The sequence below is a fragment of the Tiliqua scincoides genome, chromosome 11, assembly GCF_035046505.1.
Source record: "Tiliqua scincoides isolate rTilSci1 chromosome 11, rTilSci1.hap2, whole genome shotgun sequence".
In the NCBI taxonomy this organism is placed as follows: Eukaryota; Metazoa; Chordata; class Lepidosauria; order Squamata; family Scincidae; genus Tiliqua; species Tiliqua scincoides.
In genome coordinates, this window is record NC_089831.1 from 24365131 (window position 1) to 24377231 (window position 12101).

Here is a 12101-nt window from a genome sequence, read left to right on the forward strand (position 1 = left end):
TATGCCACAAACTCACTGTGTGACCCGAGGAAAGAATCCGCCTCTGTCCTTCTGTCTGTAAACTGGGAACAAGAGCAGCCTTCCTCCCGTGAGGGTTTTGGTGAAGGACCACACAGTCATGATTGTACAGTACTCTGCATATTTAAGAAAGTGCTAGAGAGATGACTATACAGGTAGCAGGGAAGAAAGAATGGAGATGAGAGATGCTAACGCTATTGATTGTCTCTGTACTTAAACACTGTATCCCAATAAAGGAACATAGGGACACCAGCACCAACATCACCTTGTTCAATTTGCAACTCCTAAAAAGCCTCAGAAATACCCAGTCTCCAAATTTTGCACCAAGCAAGGCAGAATTCAGCAACCTATATAAATTATGCAAGTTGAGCCATTTTGCATAATATCTTCCACCTTGTAGATCACTATTTTGTATACATTATTCAGATCTCGGTCATTACGGGGGTGGGGGAGAGCAGAGAGTTGTGTGGGACACTCAAGCTCTCACCCCTGCTCATCTCTGATCCTTCTACAGCTTCTGAGATGTCAGTGGGAATTTTCCCTACCCACCCTCAAGTGTCTGTTCACAGTTACGAGGGCTACGGTCTTCCTTTGGTTTTCTTTTTAAATGAAAACTGAAATGCTCAGGAAGCTGATTTCTGCAACCAGGACATCATTCCACACCTTTTCTGCACTCCAGCAGAATTGTGACAAACGTAGTCCTGATTACGGTCCTGGGTCCAGCTTCCAACCACTTTTGCAAGCTTAACAACAAATGCTTCCATGGAGTTAAGACTTTATCTCATCCTATGAACAAGACCCTACTGTGTTATCTTTAGTTCAGACTCTCTGTTCTCTATTCCTTTTTCTGTCTCAGAAATTGCAGATGAATTGTCATTTGGTTTCTCAGAAAAAACATAAGAAAGATATTTGGGGGGGGGGAGGAGAGAGGAGGAAGAGGAGGAGGAAGCAGGAGGAAGGAAAATACAAAATTCCCCATTGCTACAGTCATGGTAAACATTGAAAGCCTTGTGCAACACACCCTATTGGATCTTCCAATTTCTTAATATTGGTACCCATGCTATGATTATGTCTGCAAGCAAGCAAGTCAAAAACAGCACGAAACAACGGCGCTACAAAACTGTGCTTTGCAGTGGAACATCTTAGCCTGTCGAAAACCCCTTGCTTCCCTCCCTTGCCCCACACCAACTGCACCTGTCCCACCCTACAACCCCCCTCCCAGGCCCAGCTAAAATGGATTCCAGAGCTTTCCCTCCACCCCTTTGCATTCCCCGTGGAGCAGAAGTCAGGTGGCCTCCCCTCGGAAGATGGTGTCCCAGGGGTTCCTGTTTGAGAGGGGGGGTGCATGAACAAGGGCAAGTTCCTTCCAGTTGGTGTTGCTCCAGGAAGAGAGCTTGACACTTTCCAGAATTATACAAAAGAAAACCAGCCATGAACAGAATGCTTGGAAAGGTTAAAACAGTTCCGAGACGTCTCATCAACCCTTCTCGACTGAGCTAGTGCAGGTCACCAGCTTCCCAATACCTCCCTCTTCGGTCTACGGCCCATGGAGTCTATGTCCCTTTGGAAAACAGCCACGGCACAGCCAGTGGGATCTGCCAAAGGGCATCGGGACCAGGCCTGATAGTCCCTTTATCTTTCAGACTTGACTCTGTACTTGAGGATGAGGTAGGCCAGAAGCCGGAGGATGACAAAGAAGATCCCAAGGACAATGAAGTCCAGGTAGAGTTTGGCTTCCTCCACGTCCAGTTCTTGGAGGATTCTGCTGGGATCCTTGAAGGGGCAGGATTCTGTCTTGCACTCCAGCTCCCCACGTTCCAAGGCGTAGATGGTGAGAATGACGCCCTCAAAGCCATACCTGAATGAACCAGGAGAGAGAAAAGCATCACCACCAGCGCAGAGCGTACGTCACACGCAAAAATAATATACAGACACTTGAACCTCGGTTGGCTGACTTTGGCTGTGAGGGGCGTTGGACCCGACTTAGATGCCATGAGGCTCAGACAGCTGACATTCAATATACATAATCCAAGAAACCAGAACCATCCAGGAATGGGACATCAATATTTCCATCTCTCTCTCACACACACACAGCACCAGACCCCTTAATGGTTTAGATCATGTTTCTCAACTGGTGGTACACGTATCATCAGTTGCATGCAAGGTGATGTCTAGTGGTACGTGCAGCACCCCTGGACACCCGTCACACAGCAGCAACTCAAGGACACAATGCACCAAACAACAGTAGGGGGCTCAGCCTGACTTGGTTTTTTGTGCAACTCCCACAGCGCTGCGCTTCTAACTGGTGGTAAGTGCATCATGTCCCAGTCTTGTAAGCCTCCCAACCCAGCAGTAACTGGAGATGATGTCATCACCAGTTACTTCTGGTGGTATGTGTAATGGACCGGGTTACACAAAGTGGCACTCAGTGAGTGGTACAATGAGAAATGCTGATTTAGATACTTCCACTCTATCAGGAAATTTCTAGAAAAGCCTGGAATATGGGACTTTTTATGTCTAACAATCACAGTTGAAGACATGCAGAATTTCATGGCCTGCTCTCCAGGGGACTGATCTAAACATGCATATCTATGATTTCAACCCTGACTTGTGTGTGTTTTTATAACTTGTAAACTGTCAACAGAAAGTTTTGCTTGTTACAAGGAACACCCTGATTAAAGAGTCTTCATTTTGACTTTTCCCACACTGACCACGAAGGCCTCTTGAACAGCTGTGTATAACTTCAACAAAAGCATACTTGGCAAGTATCAAAGCCAGCTGCCCACCTGACATAAGAGACGTAGGAGCTCCACTGCAGGTAGGTGGGGATGGTCTTGAAACTGACGAAGAAACCAGAGAAGAGGAGGACAGGGATGGCTGTGACTGGACCCACAAATGTGGCCACCTGGGACAGAAAGAGTGGGAGAAAGAGATGCATACAGGTAGAAGCTTGTGCGTTCAAAAGAGATGTAGATAGCTTCTGAAAAAAACTGAATTTCAAATCTGACAATTCAGATTCAATCTGACATTTCAAAAAATCCAGCCTCAAAACTTCTTTTGGAGAGCAGAGTTGTGACAGAGCAGTGTTTCTCAAGCAGTGGTACATATACCACTGGAGGTACTTGAGGTGGTGTCCAGTGGCACTTGCAGGAACCCGAGACCCCTGCCACCTGGCAGTGAGATTAGCAATGCAATACGACAAACAGCAGTAGAAGACTGAGCCCAGCAGGCAGAGCTCTGGCATGCACTTTTTGCATGCTCAAAAAAGCCCTCTTGTCTTTCCTCAGCCTCTTACTGGTGCTTGACTGTGTTGCATCTGGCCTCCCAATTCAGAAGTGATTCTTGATGCCATCACTACCACTTACTTCCGGTGGTACTTCCAGTTGGTGGACCATGCAAAATTATAGCAGAGGATAAACACTGAGAAATGCTGTGATAGAGTAATATATTAAAGAAACACCTGTACAAATACTCCCATGTTGGATCCCTTCCCTCCCAAGAAAAGAGTCTTCAAAGGTTAAAGTCATCTTGGCAAAGCAGCAAACATAAAGTGATCAACCACTAGAGAATAAACATGTCATGGTTTGTAAGTTCTAATGTTCGAACATCAGATTCCTGATCTATGAGAGGGATCTTGGGGTGGTGGTGAACAGCTCAATGAAAGTGTCAACCCAATGTGCAGCGGCAGTGAAGAAGGCCAATTCTATGTTTGGGATCATTAGAAAAGGTATTGAGAACAAGACAGCTAATATTATAATGCCGTCATACAAATCTATGGTAAGGCCACACCTGGAGTATTGCATCCAGTTCTGGTCGCCGCATCTCAAAAAAGACATAGTGGAAATGGAAAAGGTGCAAAAGAGAAAGACTAAAATGATTACTGGGCCGGGGCACCTTCCTTATGAGGAATGGCTATGGCATTTGGGCCTCTTCAGCCTAGAAAAGAGACGCCTGAGGGGGGACATGATTGAGACATACAAAATTATGCAGGGGATGGACAAAGTGGATAGAGAGATGCTCTTTACACTCTCACATAACACCAGAACCAGGGGACATCCACTAAAATTGAGTGTTGGGAGAGTTAGGACAGACAAAAGAAAATATTTCTTTACTTAGTGTGTAGCGTGTAGTTGGTCTGTGGAACTCCTTGCCACAGTATGTGGTGATGGCATCTGACCTAGTCACCTTTAAAAGGGGATTGGAGAAGTTTCTGGGGGAAAAATCCATTACAGGTTACAAGCCATAATGGGTATGTGCAACCTCCTGATTTTAGAAATGGGCTACGTCAGAATGCCAGATGCAAAGGAGGGCACCAGGATGCATGTCTCTTGTTGTCTTGTGTGCCCCCTGAGGCATTTGGTGGGCCACTGTGAGATACAGGAAGCTGGACGGGCCTGTGGCCTGATCTAGTGGGGCTGTTCTTATGATCTAGGAATCAGTAGATCTCATTGTTGATTTATGCAATTGACGAAATGCATATTCTTCCCTTTTTGCTCCCCTTCCCCTGTTGTCTCCCATTTCCCAAACTATAGGACTGTAAGCCTCCTGGGGCAGGGGCCTATCCTCACTGTACACCATATACGTGAATGAAACGAAGAGTTCTGTCGTGTTTCTCTTTCAAGGACAGGAACACTTGGACACGATGAACTTTTGAATTCATAACTGAACAACTTCTTGATGCAAAATGCTCACATCACAGGGAAGATCTGGTGCCTTCATGCCCTGGCTACGGGCTTCCCAGGGGCATGTGACTAATCATGGTTGGAAACAGGGTTCTGGATTAGATAAGCCTTGCATCTGACTCAGCAGGGCTGTTCTTAGTAGCCAACAAAGTTGAATGGAAGCTCCAAAGGCAGTCTATCTGTGACTCCAGGGGCCAGCAATGGGGGTAGACTATAGTCTTCATGCTCTGCTTGTCAACTCTGGCTAGTTCTCCAGAATTTCAGACAGGAATTTGACTGCCTTACTGGGAGATGCTGTCAGAGCTTAGACACTGAATCTCCTGCATGCAAAGCCAATGCACTTCCACTGAACTGCGGCTCCTCCCTAGGGCTTTATCCCAGCAAAGGATTTGATGCGATACCAGCAGGTCTGCAACAACCATTCTGAACTTACCTGCAAGGAGGTGGACGCTGCTCCGATTAGAAGCCCCAGAGACTGCGCCACCAAGGCGGTGGACGTGGCCAGGGCAGAGAAGAGCAAGAAGCGCGTGGCCTCCGGGGGCTGACCCGTCATCCAATACACAATGCTGCAGTAGGTGATGGGGCAAATTACCTGCAGAAAGTGACACGAGGGGAGGGTGACGAGATTAGCACTTCTTTCCAAAAATGAACTGAGTCTCCCATTTCCCAGCAACAGGAAGAGAGGTGGGAAGGTTGCTGGGGGTTGTGTGTGCAAAACCCACCAGTGTGTGGGGGACAAAAGAGCAAAAGTGTTGCTCTTTCAGCTGGAGGGGGCCCGCTGTACCTGTTGAACTTTTCCCTGCCATGCATCTGTTTAACAGCATACAGCCTCTGTCAGGGAAAATTTATTGGTTGGCAACCTTCAGTCTCGAAAGACTATGGTATAAGCCTACAGCACCTGGTATTTCCAGGTGGTCTCCCATCCAAGTACTAACCAGGCCTGACCCTGCTTAGCTTCCGAGATCATGGTATAAGCCTACAGCACCAGGTATTCCCAGGTGGTCTCCCATCCAAGTACTAACCAGGCCTGACCCTGCTTAGCTTCCAAGATCATGGTATAAGCCTACAGCACCCGGTATTCCCAAGCGGTCTCCCATCCAAGTACTAACCCGGCCTGACCCTGCTTAGCTTCCGAGATCATGGTATAAGCCTACAGCACCCGGTATTCCCAGGTGGTCTCCCATCCAAGTACTAACCAGGCCTGACCCTGCTTAGCTTCCAAGATCATGGTATAAGCCTACAGCACCCGGTATTCCCAAGCGGTCTCCCATCCAAGTACTAACCCGGCCTGACCCTGCTTAGCTTCCGAGATCATGGTATAAGCCTACAGCACCCGGTATTCCCAGGTGGTCTCCCATCCAAGTACTAACCAGGCCTGACCCTGCTTAGCTTCCAAGATCATGGTATAAGCCTACAGCACCCGGTATTCCCAAGCGGTCTCCCATCCAAGTACTAACCCGGCCTGACCCTGCTTAGCTTCCGAGATCATGGTATAAGCCTACAGCACCCGGTATTCCCAGGTGGTCTCCCATCCAAGTACTAACCAGGCCTGACCCTGCTTATCTTCCAAGATCATGGTATAAGCCTACAGCACCCGGTATTCCCAAGCGGTCTCCCATCCAAGTACTAACCAGGCCTGACCCTGCTTAGCTTCCAAGATCATGGTATAAGCCTACAGCACCAGGTATTCCCAGGTGGTCTCCCATCCAAGTACTAACCCGGCCTGACCCTGCTTAGCTTCCGAGATCATGGTATAAGCCTACAGCACCCGGTATTCCCAGGTGGTCTCCCATCCAAGTACTAACCAGGCCTGACCCTGCTTAGCTTCCAAGATCATGGTATAAGCCTACAGCACCCGGTATTCCCAGGTGGTCTCCCATCCAAGTACTAACCCGGCCTGACCCTGCTTAGCTTCCGAGACCAGACGAGATCAAGCATGTGCAGGGTAACAGTTGCTACCAGGGAAAATGTGGCACCCAGGTGAGCAGGTGGGCTGAGCTGAGGAGGAGATCAACAGTATAAACTCCTCATTCTGCAAACCTAACCAAGCTCTCTCACCTGGAAAGGGACGTCGGCCATCGTTTTGGCTAGAAAATAGGCCTTCAGGCTGTACCAGTAGTTCAGATGTTCTCTCAGGAATACGGACATTTCCAGAGGGACTGCAAAGACAAGGAGACCGAGCAAATGAGCTGCAGACCACAATGCAACTTTGCTGCAGAGGAGGAGGAGCTGGAGCTGGGCGATAAAGCTCAGTAGTAGTAGGACAAACTGCTTGGCATGAGAAGGTCCCTGGCATCTCCAGGTAGCCGTGCAAGAAGATTTGCTAGTCTGCCAACTCTCCCAGTGATATAAAAGTGCCTTATAGCACTTTTGTGACACCTCTGGGATGACACAGGGGACTTGAACAGGCCCAAGAGTTCATTTGGTCTGTGCTCTAACAGCCCAATCCTATGCATGGCTACTCAGAAGTATGTCCCATTATAGTCAATCAGGCTGATTGTGACTTAGGTGCTCAGACAGCCAGATCCAAGCATCCTGTGCCCTGTTCCACAGGGGATATTTGCTGGGAGAGGGAGCAGAATGCACTTGGGTGCCACCAATGCAACTGGCAAGAAGGAGGAACTGCAGTTTGTTAATTTTGTGGCTTGACTCGGACTTCAGATGTATCTCCAGACCACCAACCCTGATAGGTTAGACTGTACTGGTGCTAGATGGATGATTGGCCTGAATTTCAGTAAGGCGGTTCCTTATACGTTCATGGAGGAGAGAGTTATCAATGGCTATTAGGCTGGCCCTGTGGAACCTCCATGTTCAGGGGCAGAATACCACAGAATGTTAGTTTTTTGGGGTGACACACACAAAGGGGATAGGCTACTGCCATCACATGGGCATTCCTGGAAGAGTCTGGTTAGCTACTATGGAAAGAAAGGTGCTGATGAACCTTTGGTTCCGTCCATCATGACTCTCCTAATATTCTTGGGCCTGCCTCTGCCTCTGATATTTGCAGCTGGGAGCCAAGGCAGGGAGTAAACTCTTAGGAAATAATACTATGGAGGAAGGATTTAGGAGCTGCTCATGTTCCCCTCCCTCTTATTCTGATGCACACCCATTGAGGAAAATGCACTTCCAAGCTTTTTTGGAGCACTTCCTTCTATGTTAGCAAAGTTAGCAAAGAGGAGCAACTGCTTACAGGTGAGGACTGTGGGCATCAGTGCAGCAAACATGAGGAAGAGCATGGAGAAGAAGAGGAAGCCAGTGTTGTTGAAGACTTTGGCGGCATCATTGCCAATGTGTAGGTAGAGCAAGCCGATCAGCACTCCGATGCAGATGTGTGACATGAACCGCAGGTGGGTCAGCACCTTCAAGGGGCAAAACAGATCAGGGTTGTCAACTCTGCCTTATCCTCCAAGGAGCACTTTGTTACATTTTGCAAAACAGTGTTTGCCGTTAATATCCCCACTTTAAAGATGGACAGCTGAGGCTCCGGGAATTGTGATGTGACCAAGGCTACAAAATAAGTCTGTGGCAGAGCTTGATGCCCTCCTATCCAAGTCTTCAGTAGAGGTATTCAGGACACAGCCTTGCAGCTGGTCTGGGAACACTGTAGCTGGTCTCCCAGGCTATGGCAGTACTAACGTGTCAGCAGGGAAAGGAAAAAAGTAGTACAGGGTTGGAGGACTTTTGCCTGCCTTTATTTTGATTCCCCATGGCCAGGAGTGGTCACATGACAATTCATGTAGATGTGCAGCAACATTTGTGATGTACAGCAACATTTAATCTGGCTGTTTGTTTGAACCCTAAATCGTGGCTTCCACTTGAGCAACCTCAAATGCACAGCCTGGTTTTAGAACCCTGCATTTGCCTATCCCAGTCTGTGACGTTTGCCCTCCTGCAGAGCCAGTATTGGAGCCTGCATCCCAGGTTCAGTCCCGAGGTAGCAACTCCAGTTAAAAGGATCTCAGGTAGCAGGTAAGAGGAAAGATCTCTCCTTGCCTGAGACCCTGGAGGGCTGCTGTCTCTCAGAGTAGACTGCACCGGACAAGATGAACCCCTGATCTGACTCAATTTGGAAGCTGCAAGTAGGGTTTTTTTTCCCTATGCTTGAAAGGAAGAGTGAAGCAGTTCTGTTCTCCTCTTAGCCCCTTCTAGACCTGATTCTAGAAATACAGTGATGTTTCTGAGCATGTGCAGAGTGCCACACACCTAACAGAATCAGCTCCCAAACAACTTGGGCAGGGTTTCCATGCAACCACAACCCTCTTCCCCATATCTGTTTGCAAAGCAGCCCCTCTTCCGCAGTATGCCCCAACCAATTTTGTGCTTTCACAGCTCAGAGTGCCGCCCGCCCCCCCAAGCCGACTACAGCCCTCACCGTGTCTCTCAAAATGGACAGGAAGGTTCTCTTGAAGAGGATGCAGAACTGGGTCAGGGTGCTGGTAGCAAAAGTATGGCTCTCAATGTGGTCCATATCCTGGTTTTTTGGGGGGGGGGGAAATGTGGGAGGAAAAGGAATGAGAGGAGTGGGGGAACCATAACAGATTCATATTATTGGTTGTGAAATAGGCAATTATTTACTGCAATAAAAGAAAAGAAAAACCGATGAGAACCAGTAATTATAACACCCTCCTCCTCCTCCTCTCTGTGGGAACAGGAACTGACATTAAATAGCAATTAACAGGCTATTTATCAATACATGCAATATTGTGCAAGTGTAATTGTTGCAAAATCCATGTTTCAATTTGTCCTCCAGATGGTTGTCAGTTGCTTGCCACACAGCCTCAGTAGAGCATGCACTACCCTCTCCTGTTTTTTTTTTTAAAGATATACTTTTGGGGGGCGCTGTTCTCATTGCGGGATGGCAGATGGCCACCAACTTGGTCTCCCACAATGCCCCAAGATATTGCATCGTGCCAGAGCACTGTGGGAAACCAACATGGTAGAACATGGGTCTGGTCAGGCTGAAAAGTTGCTACTATAAAGCAGGGCCTAGGAGAGGGTGGTAAAGGGGGTAATTTGTACCCAGGCCCAGGGTCAGAAAGGGGACCCAGGAACCAAACGAGGGGGCCCAGAAAGTTCCTGGGATCTTACATTTACCTGAACTTGCTGCCTGTGCATGATGCTGGGGGCACACCTGGGCATGCAGTGTTCACTGCTGCTGCAAGCCATACACACCAGGCCCAGGAAAGCAGCCATGACCCTCCTTAACACAGTGTCAGATCTGGGAGGAAACTGGCCTGCTACAGGAGCTCTTTGGTTTGTGGATCCCATAACCGTGAAGGAGTGTATAGAAGCTCAGGGACCCAGCTGTGGGTTTACAGCTGCTGCAGAGGTTCATTTTGATCCATTCGAGTGGGAGCCTAAATACGATGATGCTAATTTTCTGCAATCAATTTTCTATATTTCAAAATTTTTAGAGAAACTGAGGAGTGCGTTTGGTTTTCCATATTACTTTATCTAGCTGCCAGTGCCGCATGGTCGGGTAGACCTGGGCTCTGCATCAAGAAGCCTAGTAGACCTGAGCTCCAAAGACTATTGTGGCTGTCAGCACCCTCCCCTGCCCTATTTTGCCCCCTGTTCTGCCTGCCCCCATTGTCCCCCTTCCCCTGGCCCAGAAGAAACTTTGTACCCTCTGACAAAATTCCTCTCATAGGTCCTAACTATAAGGGAGGCATGTTTGGGGAGCTGGGAAGAGGAGTGCCCAAGGCAGAGCAGGACAATCTGTGGCTTGGAAGAGCCCTGGGATAATACAAGCTGTAGAGCAAGCAGCCCCTCCCACCCATTCTGGCCACTCACAGCCACGCAGGGTTCAGTGCAAGAGGAATCCGCTTTGTTGGGACTGCTCTTCTTCTCCTCTGCCATGGTGCACAGCCCGTTCTGGACAGCCTGGAAGAGTAGCGGGTTCAGGTCGCCATACTCGCCTGAGGCGACTTCAATGACTGCAAGGAGAGCAGACAGAGTGCAGGGTCTTGTGAATACGCAAGCATGCGCTCCCCACTGTTCTCCATCCTTCACCCCAATCCTGGCCAGACCCCACCCACTGCCCACCGCAATACAAGTTGGTCCTTAAAAAGTGCCTGAACATAAAAAGTATGCCTGAACATGGAGGTTCCATTAATCCAACCAAGGCTAATAGGTACTGACAGATGTATCCTCCATCAGCCTCCCCTGGGGGCTGGGGATAAGAATAGGCCCTCAGTTTGGCTGTACTTGTCGTAAGAGGCGACTAAACAGCCACCGGGTAGATGGGACTCGTCAGCCTGGGAAGGCAGCTCATCTGAGAGAAGGAAAACTCTGATCCCAAACCTCCACTGCCTCGTGGCTACATCCAGTTGTGGAAAAGGCTTCAGGAGTCAACCTCGAGGCAAAATCCGGAGCCGGAGTCCCTGAGGCAGTTCATGGCTGAACACAGTCACGTTCTGGCAACTCCCGTAACGCCGCTGGAACCAACCGTATTGGCCTCTGCCTTTCCATTGGACCATTTCAGCAACGGAGAGAGGGGGGTATCGCTGCATGGGTAACAGCCTATCCTCCATACCTACTTTACCCAGGCTTTGCGCACTGGAGAGGACACTCTGTTCCAGAACCACCATTCAGAGCGTGACACCATAGTCTTCCGAGACTGAAGGATGCCAACAAATCCTCCATGAATTTATCTCTCTCTCTCTCTCTCTCGCTTTTTAAGCTATCTATAACAATGGCCATCACTTACTGAAATCAGCTGGGTTGTGGTAGGTGGGGCAATGCAGACCCAGCCCTTTTAGGTAGGGGATGAGATTGGCCACTGCTCCCTTGAAGATGCACTGACCCTGGCTCAGGATATAAAGCTGGAAGGAAAGAAAAATCGTGTTCACATCGCGTTCAGGAGCAGGTGAAACAGTAGGCTCTGCAAGCCCATACACCAAGGTCGTTTTGGTGAGATGATGGCCAGGCCCAGAAAAATCCCAGAGCCGGGCTCTCTCATCAGGAACTGTGCTGATGGCTCAACACATGGCCAGAGGCACTTTTCAATCCCTGCACTGTGATTGTACCCCTGCGGTGCAAATCCTGCAGCACTGAGAAGCCAATCTGTCCTGGCCCGGAGACACTGCCACACAAGGCAAAGGTGACGCCCAAGAGCTTTGAAATGAGTCTCACCTTGTCAAACTTCTCAAAGAGTTTTGCGCTGGGCTGGTGGATGGTGCAGATGATGGTGCGCCCGCCCTGAGCCAGAGACTTCAGCAGGGAGACCACTTGGAAGCAGGAGGAACTGTCCAGGCCACTGCAGGGGCAGGAGACAGACAGCAAGAGGAAGGCACTGGGGTCAGAGGCGCCGAGAGGAGGGTGCAGTATGTGTCAGTCCTTGATCACACCAGCCACAACACCACAAAGGTTGCGGCTGTCTCCACCTAGCAGCCAGGCTAA

The 12101-nt window shown here is 49.1% G+C and overlaps 1 protein-coding gene and 1 pseudogene across 1 annotated transcript in view; both read right to left on the reverse strand.

Moving 5' to 3' along the window:
* Nucleotides 1–1507: 1507 nt before the first annotated feature.
* Nucleotides 1508–12101, reverse strand: part of ABCG4 (ATP binding cassette subfamily G member 4) — a 33505-nt gene continuing 22911 nt past the window's right edge. The window contains exons 6-14 of the mRNA XM_066639455.1: nucleotides 11835–11958; nucleotides 11410–11524; nucleotides 10494–10636; nucleotides 9073–9171; nucleotides 7891–8059; nucleotides 6759–6859; nucleotides 5134–5292; nucleotides 2805–2923; nucleotides 1508–1876 (exon numbers count right to left, since the gene is read on the reverse strand). Coding sequence (XP_066495552.1) covers nucleotides 1651–1876; nucleotides 2805–2923; nucleotides 5134–5292; nucleotides 6759–6859; nucleotides 7891–8059; nucleotides 9073–9171; nucleotides 10494–10636; nucleotides 11410–11524; nucleotides 11835–11958 — 1255 coding nt within the window. The 3' untranslated portion in view covers nucleotides 1508–1650. The remainder of the gene's footprint in view (nucleotides 1877–2804; nucleotides 2924–5133; nucleotides 5293–6758; nucleotides 6860–7890; nucleotides 8060–9072; nucleotides 9172–10493; nucleotides 10637–11409; nucleotides 11525–11834; nucleotides 11959–12101) is intronic.
* On the reverse strand, nucleotides 6544–6660 carry LOC136662813 (5S ribosomal RNA; annotated as a pseudogene).